The sequence below is a fragment of the Melozone crissalis genome, unplaced genomic scaffold, assembly GCF_028551555.1.
Source record: "Melozone crissalis strain CALT ecotype California unplaced genomic scaffold, PUWL_Pcris_2 ptg000008l_1, whole genome shotgun sequence".
Taxonomy (NCBI): Eukaryota; Metazoa; Chordata; class Aves; order Passeriformes; family Passerellidae; genus Melozone; species Melozone crissalis.
Window position 1 is genome coordinate 13326397 of NW_026535786.1, and position 22734 is coordinate 13349130.

The 22734-nt window shown below is 51.3% G+C and overlaps 3 protein-coding genes across 4 annotated transcripts; 2 read left to right on the top strand and 1 right to left on the bottom strand.

The window, feature by feature from the left end:
- Nucleotides 1–190: 190 nt before the first annotated feature.
- Nucleotides 191–917, top strand: MRPL51 (mitochondrial ribosomal protein L51). The gene is made up of 2 exons (XM_054269837.1): nt 191–475; nt 646–917. The coding sequence occupies exons 1-2, from the start codon at nt 205–207 to the stop codon at nt 840–842; spliced, it is 468 nt and encodes a 155-aa protein (XP_054125812.1). The 5' UTR covers nt 191–204; the 3' UTR covers nt 843–917.
- A 2257-nt stretch (nt 918–3174) lies between these two features.
- VAMP1 (vesicle associated membrane protein 1) lies at nt 3175–6192 on the top strand. 2 transcript variants are annotated; one of them, XM_054269892.1, is made up of 5 exons: nt 3175–3232; nt 3872–4031; nt 4832–4990; nt 5237–5288; nt 5689–6192. In XM_054269892.1, coding segments are annotated over exons 1-5 (390 nt in total). In that variant the 5' UTR covers nt 3175–3230; the 3' UTR covers nt 5706–6192. The 2 variants fall into 2 exon arrangements, with proteins under 2 accessions (XP_054125867.1, XP_054125866.1); XM_054269891.1 differs by lacking the exon at nt 5689–6192 and having other exon boundaries at nt 5237–5415.
- Nucleotides 6193–13784: 7592 nt separating this feature from the next.
- On the bottom strand, nt 13785–20746 carry SCNN1A (sodium channel epithelial 1 subunit alpha). The gene is made up of 13 exons (XM_054269938.1): nt 20729–20746; nt 20094–20467; nt 19469–19724; nt 18455–18639; nt 17572–17672; nt 16739–16902; nt 16334–16432; nt 15785–15902; nt 15463–15541; nt 15085–15142; nt 14904–14959; nt 14301–14376; nt 13785–14111 (listed from the first exon to the last, which is right to left on the bottom strand). The coding sequence occupies exons 1-13, from the start codon at nt 20744–20746 to the stop codon at nt 13785–13787; spliced, it is 1911 nt and encodes a 636-aa protein (XP_054125913.1).
- Between the last annotated feature and the right edge of the window lie 1988 nt (nt 20747–22734).

The following is a 22734-nucleotide window of genomic DNA, read 5'->3' on the forward strand; positions in this document are numbered from 1 at the left end:
CCGCCCTTTCCCGCCACGGCCCTATCAGCGCCCGCCGGCCGCGCCGCGCGCCGGCCCCTCGCCCAATCGCCGGCTCCCCTGCCCTCCCGACCGTTAGCGTGACGTCACCCGCGCGCCTCTGCGCTCGGCGGCGGAAGGGGCGGCCCGGCAGCACGGCCGCGCTTCCCGTCCCGTCCCGTCCCCGGGGCACCGGGGGGCTTCCCCATGGCGGCGGCGGCAGCGCTGCTGCTGCGGGCGGCGGGCCGGGCCCTGCTGGGCCGTGCCACTCTCCTGCCCTGCGCCGAGCGGGGCTTTAGCGACTGCAGCGGGGCGCGCTGGGCGCCCGCGCGGCCCGGCCTCCCCGTGCCGCTGTCCTCGCCCCTGGCAGGGCTCACCCGGCCCATCCGCATCAAGGAGCCGCCCAAGCGCAAGCCGGTAGATCGGTGGACGAAGAAGCGGGCCTTGTTCGGGGTGTATGATAACGTGGGGATCCTGGGTAAGACACACAGGTCTGTGGGCCCAGGGCGGGACGGGAGGGAGGCCGGACTCACCTGCGGGATGGCGCCTCTGTCAGCAGCGACAGGGCAGGGAGGATGGGCGCCGGCCGCCCTGGGAACAGCCTTCTCCAGGGCCTGGCTTCATCTGTCTGTGCTCTCCTGTCCTCAGGCGGCTTCCAGATCCACCCGAAGAATCTCATCATGGGGCCCACCTGGCTGCGAGGCTGGCGGGGGAACGAGCTGCAGAGGTGCCTCCGCAAGAAGCGCATGGTGGGCGATCGGATGTTTGCAGAGGACTATCACAAACTCAACAAGAGGATCCGCTACTTGTACAGGCGCTTCAACCGCACCGGAAAGCACCGATAAGGAACAGCAGTGCCTTCAGCCTGTGGAGTGTCGGTTTGTGGCATTGCAGTCAGAATAAAGCCAGCTTCCACACAATTGAGTTCCCAGTGCTTTCTACAACCTTTGCTGCCTATTTCTACCCGGGTCCCAAGGTCCTGCTGCTGCTCCAGGCCTGAGCTCCTCTGTGCCCCCTCAGTCATTTCTGACGTACTTCTTGCAGGCATCTGTTGCAACCAGCATCCCTGACCTTGACCCTCTGCTCCTCTGGTTTTTTGGCCAGGCTTCTAGCATCCTTTGACATCCCAGATTCACAGATCTAACGTGGCAATTCCAGTATTCTCCAGCTTAGATTTTTCCTCATAGCCAAATTTTTCAAATCAATGCCACGAGGTCCTGCTAATACGTCTTCCTGCTCGTGGCTTTCCCCATTGCCCTCCACTCATGTGTGGTTAAGTGTGAATGATCCAAATGTTAGTTTAAATGCATCAAAACTTGTCTTAAGAACAGGATTTGTTTCATTCCACACTCATGATGACTTTATCCCCTGCTAATGACACTTTATGACCAAATGGCCTTTTGTTTATAATTTAGGCAGGATTTGCAAAAGTAATTCAGGTATTTAAATGTTTTTAAAAATTCTAGCTTCTAGTTTTCAGTAACTGTTGCCAGTTCCTTTAGAGGAGAAGTTACAGTGAATCTCAGCTGGCATCCCTCTAGTCCAACACCACACCACTGTACACTTGGGAAAATCCATTAGATAAGCAGGCATTTGCATACCAATTCTGCCTTAGTTGTTAATTTAGCTGCTCGGTAATCAGGGAATTATCTGCTGACTTGATGCATCTTGCTACAGAGCAATGCTGCTCTGTCTCCAAAAGCATTTGTTTGGAAGCAGCAAGGAATGAATGGAAAGAACTTTCTTTAGGCCTAAGCCTGAGGAAAGTGAAGGCAAAGTCTCTGTTTAAACAGCTGAAGTCCACATTTTCAGTGGCAGGGTGACAGACCTGTGGGACTTGCCAAAAGGTGTTGTGGATTCAGGAAGCTTGCACAGATCCAAGTGGGGACAGAGCAGGTATAGCAAATCCTTGACTGAAAATATGTCAGAAACTGGAAAAGTATCAGAGAAAGTATCTTGTACCCTTTGTCATCTCTTCATCTCTCAGCACCAACCTGGCAAAAGCTCCATGGCCACTAATTGCATAAGCTCAAACTTATTTGCAGTGGTTATTGGAATGGTGCTCAGACTGCAGTGGAAAGGCTGCCAGCCTACAGAAGCTTCTTCATCAGCTTGTGCCTTCATCTGAAGGCAGTGTGTAAGAACCTGGAGTTCTGAGGTCAGTGCTAGACTGCTCCTATCTGCAAACCACTTGTCTCTAGTCACAACGCTGCATTCTTCTTCACCTTGTAACCATGACCTTCTAGTTACCATGCTGTAAGCTGTAACATAGCTGTCTTGTGTACCTAATCGTCTCTGAGATCTGACACTAAAAACTTACGTGAACATCCTGCATCACCTGATGGAAGGAAAAGGTAGTGAAAGTGTGAGCCTGCACTTGTCACTCTACTCACCATGCAAAATTCTGTATGAAGAGTCTTCTTGTTCCAGTACACTCCTGCCCCCTTTTTTGTCCTGTGTTGGAGAATCTCCCCTTCTGATGCAGCAGGCTTCTCCAGATATTTAGATGGAAAAACCCCAAACGCATTGCTGTTCTTGGGGCTGCTGTGGGAGCCTCATTTCTCCCAGCAGGCTGCAGAAGCTCGATCGGGACTTGTTCTGCTTCGCTTTTATGATGTGCTGTATGCTGGAAGCGGGCCAGCGACACCATCTCTTAATTGCAAGGCCAGCGGCTTAGCCAGAGCCAACAGTCACACTGCGGAGGTGGGATTCCGGGAGCGCTCCGCAGCCCCGCCACGGCGGCGCCAGCCGGGCTGGGCTCCAAAAGGGCGCAGGTTACCACGATCGGGCCCTGCGTGACCTACACGGAGCGCGGCGGACCCTGTCGGGGCCGTGTGTCGGTAGCGGGGCGGTGCGCGCCCCCGGCCCGGTGTGGCGGAGGGAGCGCCGGGCACCCCCGGCCCGGCACCGCGGGACCTCCGCAGGGGCGGGGCCAGCTGGGGGCGGGACGCAGGGCGCTGCTCCCATTGGGCATCCCCACGGCGGGGCGGGGCTTGTTCTGTGGCGGTCTGGGGGCGGGGCTAACTTTATGTCCTTTTCCGCAGGCTGCGGAGCGCTGATTGGCTGAGGAGTCACCCAGGGGCGGTGCCGAGCTGCAGCTCTCTGCGGAGCAACTTCTGATTGGCTGCTGGCTCTGTGGGCGGGGCCGCGCTGTTATAAGTGCGGGGTCTGGGGGCTCCGAGCACTGTCGGTGCGAAGCTCCGTGCCTTCCTGCTGTTCCGTCCAGCCCGGCCATGTGAGTGTCCGCCCGACGGGCCGTGGGCGAGCTGCGGCGCGGGGGTGGTACTGCTGCAGCAGCAGCGTGAGGGACGGGGGTCGGTGCAGAGCCCGCGTCCTGGCCGGCGGCGGTGGGGTCGGGTGGCGCATTGCAGCAGCCGCAGGCTGGGCTGCCCGCACCGCCCCCGGGCGGTCCCGCTCCCCCGCTGGCTGCGTGGGTGAGTGGGTGCGTGGGCCGTGCCCCAGTGGGGATGATGTGCGGAGCCCCCGCCGGAGCCAGCCTGGCCGGCGGCCACCACTGCGCCCAGCCCGGTGCCCCCGCGCTGCTCCCTGTCCCTCTTTCCCACCTTCCTTCCCCAGCTCCCGGTCATGTCCGTGCGGCCAGGTCGCTGTTCCCCCCGGGAGGCCGCAGTGCGTGGCGCGACCGGACCCGCAAGCTCTTTCGGCGAGGGGGGCTCGTTCCATTCCCACTGCCCCCTAGGGCTTGCCCCTGCTTTGGGGTCTCCCTGTTCCCGATGCGGCGGGATCCAGCGAGGCTGAGGCTGTCGAGGCTGCTGCCAGCGCTGCTGCAGCCCGGGGACACTGGGGTTCCCCCCCGGATTTGGGGGGTTCTCTCTCGAGCGGATGTTTCCCTTGGCTCATGTGTGTGCTCCCCTAGGTCTGACCCGGCTCAGCAGCCTGCTCCCGGCGCTCCCGAAGGAGGGGCTCCCGAAGGAGGCGCTCCCGAGGGGGCAGCCCCCGGTGGGGGTCCCCCCGGGGCTCCCCCCAACCTGACCAGCAATCGCCGCCTGCAGCAGACGCAGGCACAAGTGCAGGAGGTCAGTAGCTCTGCCGGCCCTGATGGTGGTCGGGCTCATGTCCCACCGCTCTGCAGCAGCAGCAGCAGCGATGTTCCCGACCCGTGTCTGGCGCTGAGGGGGTGGCTCCTTTTGTCATGCCAAAGCCAGAAATTAATGCTGAATACTCAAAAATAGGGTGGCAAACCTATTAAAGAAGCTGGAGGAGAGATTGCTTTATGTTTAATAGCCACTTCATTCCCGATATGACTTCCAAGGAGCAGGCTTGCTAGATTGTTTTGGTACCTCGTTATCGCGCATCTCTTATGGGAATAAAGCTGTACGGCATCCAGGACAGCTCTTAATCCCCGCGGGCTGCTCCAAGGGAACGCTGTGTGCAGTGATGTGGGGAACCCTTGCCTGGCTGCCCGGGATCAGAGCCTGTGCCTTGGCTGCTGTAGCGCCTGTGTGCCTCACCGGGGCAGCAGCACGAAGCTGATAAGGAAATTTTGCAGCTCCCGGGAGTGAGTGAGCACAGGGCTCCTCTCATAGGGAGGGTGCCTTTAGCTTGCTGCTGGAATGGAGAGCTCTTAGAAGCAGATGAGAATGTGAGGCTGAGGACCTGCTTGAAGTGATGTTTTAACAGTGACTCTCGGATTTTTTTTTCATTCCAAAGTAGCCGATGACTTGAAATCACTTCTTTCTTACCCTGATCTTCCCCCCACTCTTGTTCATGTTTTTTGTTGGTTAGTATTGCAACATTGATTATTGGCTAAGTAACTCCTCTTACATTTTCAGCTGTCTTTAACAATACACCTGCTCCCACTGCTCTCCCTCTGCAGGTGGTTGATATAATGTGTGTGAACGTAGACAAGGTGCTGCAGCGAGACGAGAAGCTGTCCGAGCTGGATGACCGGGCAGACGCGCTGCAGGCCGGCGCCTCGGTGTTCGAGAGCAGCGCGGCCAAACTCAAAAGGAAGTACTGGTGGAAGAACTGCAAGGTGAGCTTCCTATTGCCATGACCTCCTTGTCAGGAGGGAGCTGGGCTACTCCTCTCCTGCAGAGCTTTCAAGTATAGCTGGAGCTTGCTAACAATTTCAAATGCTTAAGGTTCTTTCGCTGTGGGAAGGCTTTGAGGCCTTGGCTGTCTTGCCTTTGAGGCCTGGCTTGGGTTCCCTGGCTGTCAGGAGGAATGGGAGCTTGTCAATCTGTTCTGAGTATTGCTCTTGGACAATCTTTTTCTTCAGATGATGATCATGATGGGAGTGATTGGTGCCCTTGTGGTGGTGGTGATTGCAAGTAAGTACCAAAAACCTCAGGCTCAAAGGTGAGGAAATACCAGCTCTAGAGTACTCTTAACTTTTCCTTTTTGTTTTGAGGTCTTGAGGGTCTTAGTTATGTAAGTGTCAACTCCAGTCTTTGGGAAAGGGAGGTAGAAGTGCTGGAGCTCCCTCACTTAGTGTGGAAATGGCATGCTTTACCTAGTAATATGAGGAATGGGGAATGCCATCACTGTAGAAATGGGAAATTCTGCCTGCCAGGTCAGATAAACCTGTAAGTATGAGGGGCGTTTACCCTGGAGTGGGTGGGTTGGCAAGTTCCTTCCCTGGTGGGTGGTTTGGAGTTCTCTGAGGGACCTTTGGTGTAACTTGCCCTTTTGTTCTTTCCTTTTTTCTTTTTTCTATTGCTTTGTCTCCAGTCTACTTTTTTACTTAAATGTAGCTCCTTCAGTCTGCAACCTCCTGTCCCCTATTACCTTGCCTGTCTCTTCTTGCCTCTGAGTTTTTCCTTTCCTTCCCTTTCACCTAGCTTCCTCATTGATTTCCTTATTGGTTTTAATTTATCTTCTGTATAGGACTCTGAGCTGCTTACTAAACATAGGTAGCCTTTTCAATAGCTGCTGCAGCTTTAGGGAGCATCCTCTAAGTTTAGAGGAAAGGGAAGCTGAGGAAGAGTGGGTAGCTATTTGCTCCTGCTCTTCTGCAGAGAACTTTTTGTGTTTATTTTTGGGTGTAAGCTTGTCAAATCATGCCTGTGTGAACTTTAGCAAAATAAGAATGCCTTAACACAGTGCCTTTTGGGATGAAGGACTGCAGCATGTGAGAGCCTCTAGTGTTCTGCCTAAAAAGAGTGGCAGCATGACTTGAGCTTTTCATTGAGCTTCTGAAAAAAAAGCTAGTTTGTGTTGGCCAGTGGCTGTGAGCCACCTAGTAATGTAGGTTTCTCTAGCCATGGAGGGGTGAGCACTCGAAGAAATGATTTATTCTGCCTGAACATGGCCATTTCAGTTTTTATAAAGGAGGGCCTACATGATTACCTCAGTCAAGTGCAGCAGGCTAAACACAGTTCAGTGAAAGGGGCATTGCTACCACCTGAAAGGCATGTGTGGGAGTAAAGCCTCTCTCCACAAGGAACAAATGAACAACAATTAGTCAAATATGCCTTTCATCTATGCACACACAAGCCAGGACCCTGTAGCTTCCTACCGTCTTGTAGCTTTCCAGAAGGAAGACTTTGGAGCAGTGGCAGAATGGGAATTGGTGTTTTGCTTTTGTGTGACTGGGTTGAAGGTTGAGGAAGCTCACTGCCACAGCAGATAGAGGTGAAGGGGGCTGGAGGTATTCCAGATGAGGCTGAATGAGCTGCATGGCTTTCTGATTAAGAATATCTGCTCTGTTTCTGCTGCCACAAAGCCCTAACTTTCATCAGGAGTTAGAAAACACTTGAAATGGTTAGCTGGGGATTCAAAGGGAAATGGTGCTTTGGGCATGGGTATTGCCAAGTGGCATCAGTTTGGCAACTTACGCCTCAGAGATCTTGCTGATCAAACTGAATGCTCCAGTTTGCTGTGGGTTCTCTTGAATTTAGGTCCAGGGTGGTTTCTGATGGAAGTAAATGTGTGGCTGTGGCTTTCTGTGAGTGATTCCCTTGTTCTTCTCCATCAAAAGTAACAGGAGCTGTGAGTTGTTTGAATGGTTGTCAGACATGGGTTAAATGAGCTGCCCTGTTCCTGTAGAGTCCTCTGAGGAATGTGTATCTTGTCTTTTAACTTTTTTTTAATAATCTGAGTTGTAGCCTGTAACCTAGACTGGAAAGAGGGTGCTCCTTTAGTTTAGAAAGCTCTGCCTCTGTTCTAGAATACACTGGGATCTGTTTAGGCCTAAGAGGAGGCAGGGAGGACATCACTGGAGTTCCCAGATAGGAGCAAAGTACAAAAGATGGGAGGAGCAGATGCTTTTTGTTTCACTGGATGTGCTGGGGAAGCCCCTTTCTGCCTCGCAGGACACCTGGCAAGGGGCTAGGTTTTGCATGCTCACTTCCATGGCCCAGCATTTTCATTTGAGTTCATCTCCCTGCAATTCCATTCCTCTCCACCTTGGGGGAGGGCAGAGATGAAGATCTGGAGTGAAGCAGCTCTCGTCCCCTGAGCACTTCCCTAATTCCCTGGAGCTGAGATGGGATGGACGGTCAGAAGTGCATCTGCTGAAGAGGAGCCAGGGCCTGCTTGTGCCACCTCCTGCTCTCATTTTAGGGGGTAGGCTTTTACAAGCTTGAGGCCCCCAGACCAGCAATTCTCTTGAACTCTTCTAAACAAGCCTTTGGTGCCCCATTCCTCCTGTCTCTCTGGGAGCTGAGGTCCCCCTAGGCTGTCTCTTTCATTTCTTTCTCTCAGATGTTGTATGTTGCCTCTTCCTCTGCTCCCTTTCCCCTCCTTTGTGTCTCTGTGCATGGGCAAAACAAATCACCAAGGCCCTCTTAGTAAAAGCAAGGGACTCTGCTGCCCACGGCATCACAGCCACTCATGCACGTGCAGTTTATTTACTTCTCTATAAATACAACTGTAATCTCCTCTGGCATGTTCTAGAAATCAGCTCATGTACTTTTAATGGTCTCTAAGAAACACAATTCACCACCTTACTGAGTCTGTCTGGTCTGTCAGTGAGTGGGAAGGGGTTGGGATGCCAAACTTCTGGAATTTCTTTTTGTTGTGACTTCCCTAGCATGCACATACCTGAAGTTGTGTCCCTCGAAGCAGTGGCTGCTTTTCCATTGTAAACTGATGGTAGTTCCAGTTGTGCTGGAGTGACTCTGTAAGTCTGTAACAAGATGTGAGAAGCAGCAGCTCTGGGGGAAGAGGCTGCCCAAGCCAAGTCTGCTTTCAGCCACTGAATGTCCAGCCAGTGTCCTGTTCAGGGGACTGCCTTCTGTGCATTACTGTGTTAGGGGCAGCTCTGGCTCTCAGGCTGTGCTGCCTTTGGACTTCAATAACCTCAAACCCAGAAAACAATTCTCCATTGGTGTTGGAATATAAGTTCAGGACCCAAATGAAGACCTCCAAGAGTAGGATGCTGTTCACAACATATATTGGAGCATGACTGGAGTAAAGGTAAGTGCCCCTTTGTGTTACTTCACTGTACATTGGAAACTCATTAAAAGGAAATGACAGAGCTTTGTCCACTGCAGACTTCTTTTAAAATTAGGTAGCCATGCCCTTATCTGCCCTTATTGCTACAAAAGCTAGGTTGTAAGCCAGTCTTCCATGTGGCTTCTGGTTCCCTTATGATCAGTCTTTGTCCAGTCTTAAACATCACCAAAATCCACTCCAGAACAGTGAACACACTGGAGCAACTCTCAATGGTGAATTTGGAACAGGGCAGCTAGACTTATTCTTCCAAGATGGAAGCCTTCCTGGGAAAGAAGGGTGTCTGGACTGGCTGGTGGATTAAAGCAGCATGTACAGTCTAAAATTCCCCACAGTTCAGGCCTGCACAACCTGAACAAACGAGTCGTGCTACAATTCCTGCCAAGTTCTGTGTTGCGTTCCTGTCAGTTCTCAGCCTCACTCATGTAGGGGGACAGGGAAGATGTTTTCATGGGACAGATGCATTTTTGGACTGTTGATGATGCAGTGTCCAAGCCCCTAGCCAAAGCTGGGGATTGAATGCTCATTTTCCAAAGCTGGCAGCTGCTCTGGGGCACAGAGCTGGGGCTGAACGTACTGCTGAAAGTTGCCCCAGGGTTGAGCCCAGTTCATGAGTCATGTTGTGGCTGTTTGCAAAGACTTGCATGTCTAGCTATAAATCCTTTGTTAGGCACTGAAAATATCATGTTCTACTGGAAGCTCTTCTGAGGTGCCATCCTTACCTGCATCAGCGTTTCTGCTGCTCCTGCACTCTCTTATCCCAGACAAAACAGGGTTTTAAATGTGCTCCAAAAGCAAGGCCAAGGCTCTGGGAGAATAGTTCTTTGAATGTTTAATTAAAAAGTCAAGGTCTGCCTTTAAACATGGAACATGCTTAACATGCCTTTGAGCTGGAATGGATTGCCCAGAGAAGCTGTGGATGCCCCATCTCTGGAGATGTCCAGAGCTGGGTTGGATGGGGCTTTGAGCAACCTGGTCTAGTGGAAGATGTCCCTGTCTGTGGTAGGGAGTTGGAGCTAAGATGTTCTTTAAGGTCACTTCCAACCCAAACCATTCTGTGCAAAATGCAGCTCCCATATCAGCTGCTTCATCCTGATGTCTCCAGATGTGGTGGAAGAAAAGCCTCAACTGTACAGCTCCTAAATGGATATACCCCAAACCTTCCTATCTCCAGATGCCTGAGGCATTGCTCTGGCCTTTCCTGAGGTGTCTCTGTGCTGGTCAAAGCCAGGTGCAGGCTCTCAGCACTGGTGGGGTTTGTTGTCTCAGCTGGAGAGCAGCCAAATGATGATGGGGAAGACAGATTTTTCTTCACAGCTGGCATGCAGCATCAACACTTGTTTAATGAACCTGGCTTCCTTGGGAAGTGACAGAGGTCCCTGCTCTGATGTATCCACTGGGGTTGGAAGCCTTAACTTGGTGAAGGAAGGTAGTAAGGGGGAGGTTTAATCTTTGTTCTGACCTCTAAACAAATGATTGCTCTGAGAGATGTAACAGATAAAGATACAGCTTTTACAAATAGGCAGCTCAGCCATGTCTGAGCCTCCACACTCCTGATAATATTTGACCTATTTTTGGCCTGAGATAGAGTACAACACTTACACAAAACACCCTTACTTGCTCCCCAGGTTTCAAATATGAACAGCCTCATAATGTCCTTTCCTTCAGTGCACAGACCGACCCACTAAATGATTTCTGCAGAGGACTAAATGACACTTTCTTTTTACGTTCTTCCCTCGGAGGCTTATTTTCCAAAAGCCTTTGTACTGTTTTTTAAAACTAAATTTGTCATAAATGTATGAAAAATTTAATAAATATTATAAGCTCTTTTTAGTTCAGGTCTTTTAAGCATGCACTTGGAAGCTGAAGGCTCCTTCCCCTCTTATGCTTACAGGCTCCCTTTAAATATTGTGTATTGTTAAATATAGGGAAATGTGACTGAATGTGGCTGTGCCTCTGTTCCTGATCTCTGTGGTTCCCCTGTGTCCTTTCACCAGCAGCACTACTGCCTGTTTAATTTCTTGATGTAGCCTGTAACCCTGCAGATTTTACTGAACCTGTCCCAGGAACTTGGTAACCCTTTCTTCAAATTCCTTCTCTGTTTGACCTCAGTCTGTGCAGACAATCCTTGACCTATCTGTCCAGCTTCTCTCAATCTCTCCAGCAGGCAGGGTTTTGTTCTTCTAAATATATTCTTTATTTTCCAAAGTGATGGTTCTCTCATTTTTTTTCTAGCTTCCCTAGACACTATATTGTACTTCCATGCCTTTCCTCTATTACCTTAATTCTTGTGGAAAAACCAATAGTTTGGCATCTGTTCCCAGCCCAAAAAGACACAACCTTCATCTGTTTCCTGCAAGTTTTCCATGTCCACAAAATAACTCTGCTGTGCCTCTTACACGCCTATGAGTACTGAGCATCCCCTCAACTTTCTCCTCTTGTACAAATTCACCCCAGCTCAGACCTTTAATTTGCCTTTTGCTGACCTGCAGATCCCCAAACTTGCATGCTTTCTTCCCTTTTCTCCAATTTTTCATGTTCTCACTGAAACACTCCCATTTTTTGGGCTCTTAGTCCAGCACTGCTGGCCTTGCCTCTTGTTTTCAGCCAGACCAAGCTCACTCTACATCTGCTGAGCTCGTTTGTGGTCTTGCCAGCCTACAAGAAACGTAGGGATTATTTCTGGAACAAGCCCCTGATTTCTCCCAAGATGGCAATTTTTTGCACTGATTCACAGGACAGGGAGGGTTCATCTATTTACCAACTTGTATAACTGCTTCTTCACATTTGTACAGGCTTTTAATTCTGGATTTACAGCTATCCTGAATGGTGCCATTACTTTGAGTTCATCAGTCAAAGCCCTTTTTATTTTTTTTGCATTTTAACACTCTTATGGAACAGATAGGATGTGGTTCAAGCTTCCCCCAGGGAATACATCACCACCTTCTGCATCTGTATTTCTTTATTGATGAAGAGAACTTACTGTTTCAAGTAGTTATACCTCTGATTAATGTTGCTTTAATCACCCACTTGACTATGCATGATGCAGCAGGTCTCATCAATTTTATGGTTATTACAAGGTCATTCATGGCTTTTTATGTGAAGAATCGTGTCTTACTCTTTGGAGACTGAGGAAATATCATGCTTACCATATGAATCACTGTATGTTTATGATATACAAAGACTGTTTTGAGGTGTTGCACCTGCTCTTTATCCTTTCTTGATCTAAAGGTGGCTTTGTGAAGCAAACAGCTTTGTGTCCAGTGTCAGGTTTTTGCTCATTCATGTGCTAGAAAACACCCAAGGCATCAGTCTGCAGTACTGAATTTGTGAACAAGAACTGGGTGCAGCATCCTAGCTTGTCTATCTGCCTGCCTTTTGTATTTTAATTGTGGCCAAAGTTACTTTGAGCAACTAAACCTAGCTTTTACCTCTGCCTCTTGGGCAGTGTTTTTACAGAACATGGAAGTACCTTTGCAGAGACAATTTTGAGATTTCATTCATTGCTCACTCTTTTTTACTTTTAGAAACCAGATTTTTTTCATGTTTGCAGAAGCACTGATTTTTTTTCTAGTGGGAGGCCTCCAAGGAGGAATACATGTTTCCACACCTCTAAGTGCTTTTTTCAGGCCCCTCCCTCCTGCTTGGTTGCCACCCTTGCTGAAGGGCACCTCCCAAATTACAAGCTTCTATTCCTAGCAGAGACATTATCTTCACTTTCAAACAAGAATTATCAGCTGGGCACTGGGATAAAATTTGTAAAAGCAGGTATATTTGTGCAATAAAGAACATAGCATTTGTGTGTGTATGTGAAGAAGAATAAAATCACTCTCTGCTGGGAATTGGAAAGTGCTTTTAGGTAATCAAGGCAAGAGCAGTACAACCAGCATGTGTTTAGCATCTCAAAGGGAAAAATTAGGCAACAATTTAGATATTGCAGTAAACTCCTCCAGCTTCCCAAGGGCAGTGCATCTACCTTAAATTTTAAAACAGCTTCAGTTTTTCTTTTGTTATGATTAAGTAGTTTTTAAATTCAAGAGTGGCTGTTCACAGTGTGACTGGTTACAGGGTTCCACAGGTCTTTGCCTAAACTGCTTAAATTGTGGTATCTCTGTTTGTCCTGTGAAGTGGATAATCCTGTTTTTTAAGGACATCACCCTTGCTCTCTTGATACCCCATAAAGTGCAGAGCAAACACCATTGCAGCAGAAGTCTGAGTATTTGTAAGAAAAGAGTATGGCAAGCTCACTGCAAGAAACATGTTCTCTTATACAAAGGTCCCCCAGTTAGTCCCTGAGAAGAGGACCATTTTTGCCCATGTGGTCCAATCAAACAGGCTAAAGCTTTCCTTGGAAGCACTTTTGGTTAAAGCCTGCAGTAGTTTCCTGTGCTTCCCTCAGGAACAAGAGGCTCAGCAGAGTTTCTGTGGGAGGAGCAGAACATGCACTGCATGGCCTGCGCTGCTCTGAGCCTCTCTTGCAGGATCCCATTGCAGCAGAGGTAACATCTGGGATTTTTGGAGGGTGTTCATAATCCTGCCAAACTTTTTGTTTCCCTCAGGAAGAAAGCAGGGTCAAGCAATTGTAGAGATCGATTTGTCCCAGAGCTGTTGGCAAACAATCAGATAGCTGGAGGTACACATGTATGGTGTATCCCAAGGAAGGGTGGACACCCAAGATCTACCAATGCCACAAAGGCAGTTTGAAAAGGGAGCCTTTACTTTGCCAGGGGTGTTTTGTCCCGGACCTGGGAGTGGCAACAAGCTTGGAGCACCTCTCCAGAGCATTGTGCGTAATACAGATTGAGATCGTGCCAGTGGCTCTTGTCTCAAGGAGCCTCTCCTGGGGGGAGGAGAGGGTAGGTGACACAGTCTTGGGATCAGAGCTCATGAAGAATGAGGAAAGAGCAACCAGTTTAGGGAAAGCTTAACAAAGCTCAGCCTGTTGAGAGATTTGTACCCTAGCTAAGGCTCCATTCCTGTTCCTTGTCATACCACAGAGGAGGCCAGTCACACCTGCCAAACCTCTTTAATTAATGACAGACCAGAACTGTGGCAGCATCCTTGTTGGAGGGAAAGGAAAGCATGCCTGCACATGTAGGTGTGCACATGCACAGAGCATAAGGAAATCTGGAGGACATCTCCCCCACACATACACTAGATCAACTCTCATCCCTGGTGATCCCACAGCAATAGTATTTTATGAGACTGAAGAATGTGCCTACAGAAGTGAAAGCAACGAGCCCAGGCCAACCATGGAGCAGTCTTTTGCTGTGGTCCATGTGCAGCACCCAGAAAGAAGGAAACACAGACAAAGAGCGCAGCCTCTGCTCCAGCTGCCAGCCACCAGTGGAACAGTGCAGGAAGCTGCTGCCTCACTCGTGTCCCTCCTCCCCATCCCTGCTTGGCCCATGTGGCTCCAGGCTGTTGTAGGAGGGCAGCGTGGTCACCACGGCCTCCACGGTGAAGCGATGAGGAGCACGGAGCGCCGGTGCATCGTCTTGGAAAGCGGCGTTATCCTGGCTGTTCATGGGGGGCACCGCCGCGGGCAACTTCTGCCGGGAGCGGAACCAGCGGAATCCCAGGATAAACGTGATGGCAATGAAATCCAGAACCAGCTCTGCAAGCTCCATCACAGACAGGACAGAGGATCCAAACCAGAGACTCCACTGGTTCCCAAGCTGGGACAGCAGAGTCACTACCTGCAGGAGATGGAGAAAGAGCAGTGACAACAGCCCTCATCTGGGACTTTGCCTCCCTGCCTGTTCCCTCACCCTGCCCAAGGAAAAGAAACAACATCCAGCAATGCTGCTGGAATGAAAGCTTGCCACAGTGGAGGGACATCGTGGGGGAATGGGTGGCCAGAGAAGACATGCTAGTAAAGTGTGTACCGTGAAGGCTGGAGACTCCCCATTGGTCTTGTAGTTCCACTCCTTAAAGAAGATATTCACTTTGGCAACTCCGTTCCTGTGAGTGAGAGATGACACTCAGTAACCCAAGCTCCTCAATCCCTGCATTCCTTCACCAAGCCTAATTGTCCCCTTCTGCCCCCTGTGCTTCTCCCACACATACTCCCCAGAGGCTTTCTCCCATCTCTGCAGTTCTCATTCTGCACTAAATACAGTCTTTGGTATTGATAGTGCATTTCTGACACTGTACTGTAAAACCCAATGTTTGTGGCAAAAGCTCCTGCACAGCTCCCCTTCCCACTTTTCCACAAGCACCTACTGTGTCTCCAGAACACACAGCAAGTGCTGGGGCTTACTATTTTCATATCAGCATCTGACCTCTTTCAAAATTTTTCACTTGGGTCCCCAGTCCTTGCTGAAGTCTTGCTATATATCTACTCTGACTCAAATCCACTGCCCTTGTCCACAGGTCCCATGCCTGATCTCTTCCCATCAGTGATTTAATCTTAACTTAACATTTCCAACACACACATTCCACTGGGAGGGTTTCTGGTTTGGACACAGTCTCTATTTAGGGGCTCTCACCTCTTGGATGTGATATTGTATTTGTTCTGTTGTGAAAGCATGTAGAAAACCCAGTCCTGAAATGAAAGTGCAAAAAATTGTCACATGATCACAGTCATCTCCTGCAGGTTTAGTACCCATTGAGGAAGGACTAAATGGGAGGTGGGAGCAGTGCTGGGAAGCCAGGACACCCTCTCCTTACCTCTGAGACAGCAGAAGGCCAGCGGGAGTATCCAGCTGACAGCTGGTATTCTGTCATTCTGCAAGGCAAGGGGAGGCTGTGTTAGCTGGTGAAGCTCTAGGAGCCACAGGGCCAGGTCTCACCATCCTCAGGCACACCTGGAGATTCCCTCCCATGCTGAAGTTCCACCCACTTCCCACCATGTGGAATGCACAGTCCTTGGGAGCTCACCCCTAGGCCAACCCACACACTCCTCAGCCATTTTGGCTTCCTGATGGGAGAAATGCCATTTCAGGTTGGGGCTCAGCCTCTCACTCAAGCTTCTGTCTATCAGTGAATGGTTCCCAACACTTCTGGGAACACTTTCCAATCTTCTTGCCTGACTGATGATCAACTTACTTGCAAGGTTTCCGACACTTGTGGAAACAGCCCAGCACATCAGCTTTGAATTCAGCCAGGAGTTTGTAATAGCAGTAGCCTGAACAGCAAAGAAAGTAAATCCAGGTAAGCTCACAGTATCTTTAGACAAAAGGTGCTGTGTGACAGCAAGGGGAACCCAGAAGAGGTTTCCTTCCACAAGGGCTAATCATTCAAGGCAAGACTGTCTTTTGGATGTCTCACACCAGGAAGCTCACTGAAGACAAAGGGATGTGCTGGGATGTGGGCTGGACCAAACAGGTTCAGGTGGGCACAAGCTCTGCTGTCCCTTCTGTCCACTCACCCCAGGCCTTGTGCTTCGTGTAGTCACAGTACTCTGCTCTCCTGGGCAGGGGATAGAAGTAATACGCACAGCCACAGCGCTCTACCATGTTGAGCTGGAAGCAGGAGCGAATGCAGACCTGGGAGGCACATAAGGTGGAAAAGGCTGATCAAGGGAACCAAACCCACTGTGCCTGTATCACTACTGACAGAGCCCAAGGAAAGGCAGGGCCGTCAGGGCCCTGGAGCATGTCAGGGAAGAGGAGAAGCAACGTGACCCAGGAGGGGTCAGCTCCGTGAGTTACCTGCTCGGTGTAGCGGGATGAGTACAGGTGTGAGTTACCTGCTCAGTGTAGCGGGATGAGTACAGGTGTGAGTTACCTGCTCGGTGTATTGGGATGAGTACAGGTGTGAGTTACCTGCTCGGTGTAGCGGGATGAGTACAGGTGTGAGTTACCTGCTCGGTGTAGCAGGGTGAGTACAGGTGTGAGTTACCTGCTCGGTGTATTGGGATGAGTACAGGTGTGAGTTACCTGCTCGGTGTAGCGGGATGAGTACAGGTGTGAGTTACCTGCTCGGTGTAGCGGGATGAGTACAGGTTTTGCACTGGCACGTCACTGCCATCCTCTGTGCAGTCGCTGTAACTGCCCCCGAGGCGCTCGGTGATCTCCTGCAAGAGCAGACTCTCACTGCACACAACAGCCCCTCTTTGCTGTCCTCTTCCCACTCTCCCAACCACACACTGCTCATCCATCAGTCTCTGCTCTTTGTGCTTTCCTCAGGATGCCACCTCCCGCTGCTTGCTTCCATTTCATTGTTCACTGATAAACTGTAGCCAAATGCTTCTGATCGAATCCAGCAAGCTGTTCTTCCTCTCCCTTCACTCCATGGGATTAGTCCCTTCCCTTAAACACACACCGCAGGTCCACCAAGTTAAACCTCCCATCCAGAGCTCTCGCCCCTTCTGCTTGCTCACCTTTCTCATGCTGATGGAGGTCTCGATGCCAGGACGAACATTGAAGCCCCCATCATCCATGAAGGCTGGCTCATTCTGGTCATGGACCATGACCCTGGCTCCTGTCACCGTGGACAGCAGAGGGATGAAATCGTTCTGCTCGGTGCGCACCACCAGGGAGAGACCTGAGGGAACACCAGAGAGCCAGGCAGGTCATGGCCAGCTGTGCTGCTGCAGAGAAGGGAGAGCAGGATGCTTAGAAGGAAGTCTGAAAGAGATAAAGGAGAAGACAGACATCAACTAGGGCTGCACCAAAGCCTGGCAGCAATAGAGGGTGGCTGCAAGGAGGCCACAGAAAAAGCTGGAGGCTCCAGAAGAGGCCAGTGAAAACTGAATTTAATCACTGCAGCTTAGAAAAAGACAGAACTGAGAACTGAGAGAGATTTCATGGAGAAACTTGAAGCCAGATGGAAGAAAAGCCTGAAGATGTGGTCTGGAGAGGTTTCTGGAGTTTAGGAACACAAACAGATCAGTTTCGTGAAGGGAGAGGTGGGGAAGGCGAAGACCAGGAGCACTATGGCTCAGCAGAGGACTTGAGGAAGGGCCAGCACAAGCCCAGAGGACACAAAGAGCCTAAGGATCAGGCCCTGATGAGGGAGAGAGAGCTCAGTGGGCAGTGGTGAGGGGCAGCCACATCCTTGAGACTGCTCTCTCCAGATGGGTGAAAACAGCTTGGGTGAGACAGAGCAGGGCTGCAGTCTGCCACCACCAGTACTGAGCACAGCAGGATGCCCATAATGACTCCTAGGGAAAACAGAGCCAAGCTTACTCACCAAAGAGTGCCTCTCACTCACCATTATTGATCCCAGGCATGGAGGATGTCCACACGCTGCTGCTGTTGTCATTAAAGGTATAGCAGTTGCCATACAAGGGATGGTGGAAGTGGGTGTAGTTCCTGAGAGGAGAACAGAAACAGAGTGAGAAGGGCTGCAAACCCAAGGGGAAGTGCTTTCTGAAAGGAACAACTCTGTTTTCCATCAGCAGGGACAGGGGCTTACAACAGATGGGCAGTATTTGTTATGTAAACTCTCATGAACAGGGAAAAACAATTAAAAAGTGCTGTAAAAAATGTCCTGGAGCTGGACAGGTTTTTACACGAGGTTTTTCATGCTGCTTTTCAGAGCCCAAATGGGTTTTAGCAGTGCCAGCAATTACTGTATTATCTTCCTAATACTGATGAAGCTCTTAGATTTTCCTACCCCCTTTTCTTTCCTTGCAGATCGTTTTCATTCCACTACCTCCTTGGGGCTTTTTGACCAATAATGGCAGGAGAAAAGTGGGATATGTTTTTACTGTCTTTTTGTGTCAAATCTCTCTTGTTCCTTCATGTGGGCTGATATGCACCATTTTACCACTGTGGAGGGCAGAATAACAATACTTCTACACTGTACATCTGTGCCCTCCCTGGTGTTTGTACCAGTATAATTATTTCATTTGTGTGAAACCCAGAAAAAGGCAAAACCATCCTTCGAGGTTCATACTTCCAGGTCACAGAACCTGTGGCCCTGATATGCAAAACCCACAGGAAAGACTCAAGAAAGATCCTTTGACCTTTCAAACGGGAGCTGAACAAGGAATGATTCCACCTCAGAAAAGAGGTTCTCTAATGTGGGTTCCTTGATTTCCCTGGAACCCAGGCACAAAGTAAGTGTTTCCAGGGGTGTTCCCACTACTTACGCCTTGTCACAGGTTGCCTCGTTGAAGCGGCAAGCATAGATGAAATTCTCAAAGTCAGACTCGTCCAGGGCTTTGGCATCAGGCACCTGCGCCAGGATATTGATGTAGTGAAAGCTGTACCATTCCCGCACGGCATCCACTCCCGAGGAGTACGCCTGGTGGAAACAGTCGTTGTTTTCATTGCACTGTTGAGAGGAAGAAGAGCCGTGTCAGAGAAGTCCTCTCATCCAGGAGACAAGGCTCCACCCGCGGATAAGCTGTGCTCCCTCAGCACAGGCAGGTGACCGAGGAAGTGAAGAGTTCCACAGGACTCCTGTGTGTGACCAACGGGTGATCAGATGGAAAAAAAAGCCAGGGCAGCTCCTCGGTGGAAGGGCACCGCCAGGTGAATAAGCGAGGCTGAGTAAGACCCAGGAGGCAGCAAGGTGTACAGGGTAACGTGCACATAAATTCTACCAGGAGCTTTAAATTCTTGCGTGGGGAGCCCTTCCTTCAGGGTGTGTCCAGAAAAACGTCTGTGATCCTGTGGGAACCCCAGTTAGCTGCTGAGCGATTAGCTTCAGTCCTTCAGTGCCTTTTTAAATGCAAACACAGATACCCTGGGGCGAGGAAGCTGCTACCTAGGAGCAATTGCGACCATGATCACCTCTCAGGTGGCCCAGGACCATCAAATACTTTCTCCTTTGCTATTGTTGGGCAATGCAGCAGCTGATGCTGATAAACTGCTCTCAAAAGCAGCTGCAAGGCTGAGGTACCCTCAAGAAGGACAAGGTTTTCCTGCTCTCGGAAAGAGACTTGGACATGTCCCCTGGGGCTTGCAGGAACATGGATAGAATTTGGGGAGCAGGATTGCATGGAGCAAAGGATTCAGCTCTGCTTTTATCTGTCATTAGCAAAAGCCGGTGGAGATTAATCGGACTTCTGCATAAGGAAAGGCATGGCCAAGGGTCTAACGAGACAGAAGTAGCCAGGCAGACTGGAGTGGGTAGGGCATGGGGTATCTAGGGATCTCACCAGAACAAAGCCAATTTTCCAGTCATTCTTGTCCACTGAGGGGCTGTTCTCTGGCAGGTTGACTAAGTTGTCCCGCTTCTGCCTCCGCAGAGGATGGCGCTGGATGTGATGGAGCAGGCTCCTTGAGCTGCGCCTTTGTGAGGACGACGAGGACCAGTCTCTCTGTGGCAGAGACATGTTGTAGTCATAGAGGTCTAGCAGTGTCTGGTGGGTGATTTCGTCCAGCTTATCCAGCTGCTTTCGGATGGCGCTGTATCTGAGCAGGGGGGAGAGAAGACCAGCAGGTTTAGGGCTGGATGCACACAAACAGCTCTGAATAAGACGTGCAGCAGAGTTTGCAGGGGTGATTCCTGCCCCCAGCTGTAAATCTAACCCCTTGCTGGAGGCTGTCTTGCAGGAGAGAAGTTAATCTGCTCTAGCCCTGCGGCAGTTTGCATCGCAGCCTGCTAAATGCACCACCAGCAGAGCTGCCCAAGCTCACATGCCTTACTGTGAGTGCCCCGCGGCAGCAAAGGCCTCTGAAAAGCACAACTGCAACAGTCGAGGACCACGAGGAGAACCAGAGTAGGTGCTTTTGTCCTGCGCCCATCAAAGTCAAGGCACTCAACATCTCTGCAAGTCTTACCTGTACGGATTGAGGGTGCACAGCGTCACGGCCGGGAAAGTCAGCCGGTCGGAGTTCAGGTTGAGGTTGAGGTTGACAGGGTAGCTGAAGTACTCCCTGTAGAGGATCCCGAACTGCCAGTACATTAAGCCGAAGGTGAGGAAGAAGAGGACGGACCAGAAGGCTGTCTTCATCTTATTCTTTTTGGAGCACACCAGGCGGATAGCCCCGTGGATGGTTGTGTTGCTGCAGAAGAACTGGAATAGCTCCTGGTAGGAACTGTAGAATTCGATGAGACCCTCCCGCTCCCCTTCTTTCTGTTGCTGCTCCTCTTCTTGCTTACTTTGTCTCATTTTCTCCCCTTCTGGCATCTTCCCTGCCTTCACGGACCCGCTCTACAGCACAAACCCAGAATTAGTCGCCCAGCAGGACAGTGGCTCCGGGAGGCCATGCCCGCTGCACAAACCGGCTCTGCATCCCCATCCTCCCCGAGCCCCGCTGCTCTCGCCCCCTGCTCCCTGATCCCCGCCCAGGCTGCCGGTCCCGCTCCGAGTCCTCCCGTCCCACATTTGCCACGGGGTCGGTCCTGCCCCGCCAGGAGCCCCCGTCCCTCCCGCGGCTGCGCCCCCCGCCCGCCCCGGGGCCGCGGCACTGACGGGGGGCGCGGTGCCCATGGCGGGCGGCGGCTGCTCGGGCTGGCACCGGCACGGGGGCCGGGACCGGGGCTGGGGCCGGCGAGCTCTGCCCGGCGCTGCCGGCTCTCCCGCAGCCTCCCCGGCTGGGCTGGGACCGGTTCCTTTCCAGTTGGAGCCAGCACCCCGCCCGGCTCCTGCCCTGCCAGCCTCTCCCCGCCCCTCCCGCCTGTCCCTCCTGCCTGCCCCCTCCTGCCCCTTCCCCTTCCCTCAGGCGCCGCTCCCGGGGAAGAAAAGCCTCTTTAAACTCTCAAGTGTCGGCGGCGGGGCAGCGGCGGCCGGGGCACAGGGGACACGTCGGGCCGGTGACCTTGGCGGTGCCGGCGGGGTCAAGGCGCTCCCGGGGCCCCCCGGCCCCCCCAGGGGAGCCCGGCCCCGCCAGGTACGGCCGCCGAGCAGCCTGAGCCTCCTCCTCCTCCTCCTCCCATCCCCTCCGGCGGGGACGCGGCGTCCCGGCGAGCCCAGGCGATGCAGAAAGAAATTTGGCAGCGCTGGTCCCCGAGGCAGCGCCGGCCCCGGGAACCCCCACGGTCCGTGCCCCCGGGACCTTGCCCCGCCACCGACCGGCCGGGAGGGCCTGGCCTTCATCGCCAAATGGTGCTGTCCAAGGGCAAAGCCGCGAGTTTCGGGTGAGATCTGCGAGGGGATGAAGGTGGGACAGAGCAGGCTGGGGCCGAGTCGGTGATACACCTCAGTTACCGCATCGCCTCTGCCGGTGCCTTCGCTAAAGAAATCTTTTGTGTCCCCAACTGCCTGGCCCAGCTATGAGTGGGAACTTGTTTCGCTGAGCTGTGCCTGGAAAATCAAGGCCTCCCGGCATTACCCAAAGCCTTCCAGTGTTTCCTCGGACCACGGAAATGAACACCCTTAGCAAAACGTGACCAAAAGTCCCAAACACTTTCCCGTCATTATAACCCTGAAACTCCTTTACCAATCTTTTCTCCCAATGATTTTATTTTAAACTAGCTGTCTCTGAAGTTGTCACTTATTTCTTTTTCTAGTTACCTCCTTCAGATACCTCCTTGTTCGGAGTCTTTGGTTACTGAATTTTGATCCTTGTTGAGTTAGCTGTGGTTTGGTCAGTGACTCAAAATACTCAGCCACTTTCACCTCTTCATATTGCAAAATCCCATTCTTGAAAATGGCAAGCAGTACACTTTTGAGGCCAGCAGTTAAGTGTCAGCGTGCCAGAAACAGCCTTGTGACAGGTGCTTGTTACAAACCTACAGCCACAATTTGGAGCGTTCCGCTAGCTCTGTCCCGTGACAAAGAGCAATGCAAAACAAAAGCATCGTTTCCCCTGCAGTTCTAAACTTAATTGTACTTCCAGTAGATTAATTTTGAACTTTCATCAAGATAAAACTTGGAAAAAGTGGGTGCTGTGAGGTGAATGGACTAATATTGTCAAATGCTTATTAAAATGCAGCTTCCTTGGAGCACTTACTGCATCCACTTCTGGGGCCCCCAACTCAGGAAGGACTTGGTCCTTTTGGATAGAGTCCAGAGGAGGCTACGAAGGTGGTCAGAGGCTGGAGCACCTCTCCTGTGAAGGCAGGCTGCAGGGAGGGAGTTGGGGTTGTTCAGCTTGGAGAAGCGAGGCCTACAGTGAAACCTTGTTGCATCCTTCCAGTGTCTAACAGGGCTACAAGAGACCTGGGAGGGGACTGTTTATCAGGTCATGTTGTGATAGGGCAAGGCGGAATGGCTTCAAACTGAAAGAGGGTAGTTTTAGTTTAGATATTAGGGAGAAATTTTTCACTGTGAGATTGGTGAGGCACTGGAACAGGTTTCCCAGAGAAACTGTAGATGCCACATCCCTGGAAGTGTTCAAGGCCAGGTTGGACAGGGATTTGAACAACCTGATCTAGTGGAAGGTGTCCCTGCCCATGGCAGGGGGGCTTGGAACTGGATGACCTTTAAGATCCCTTCCAGCCCAAACCATTCCATGATTAGAAGTATCCTGGGTTGGG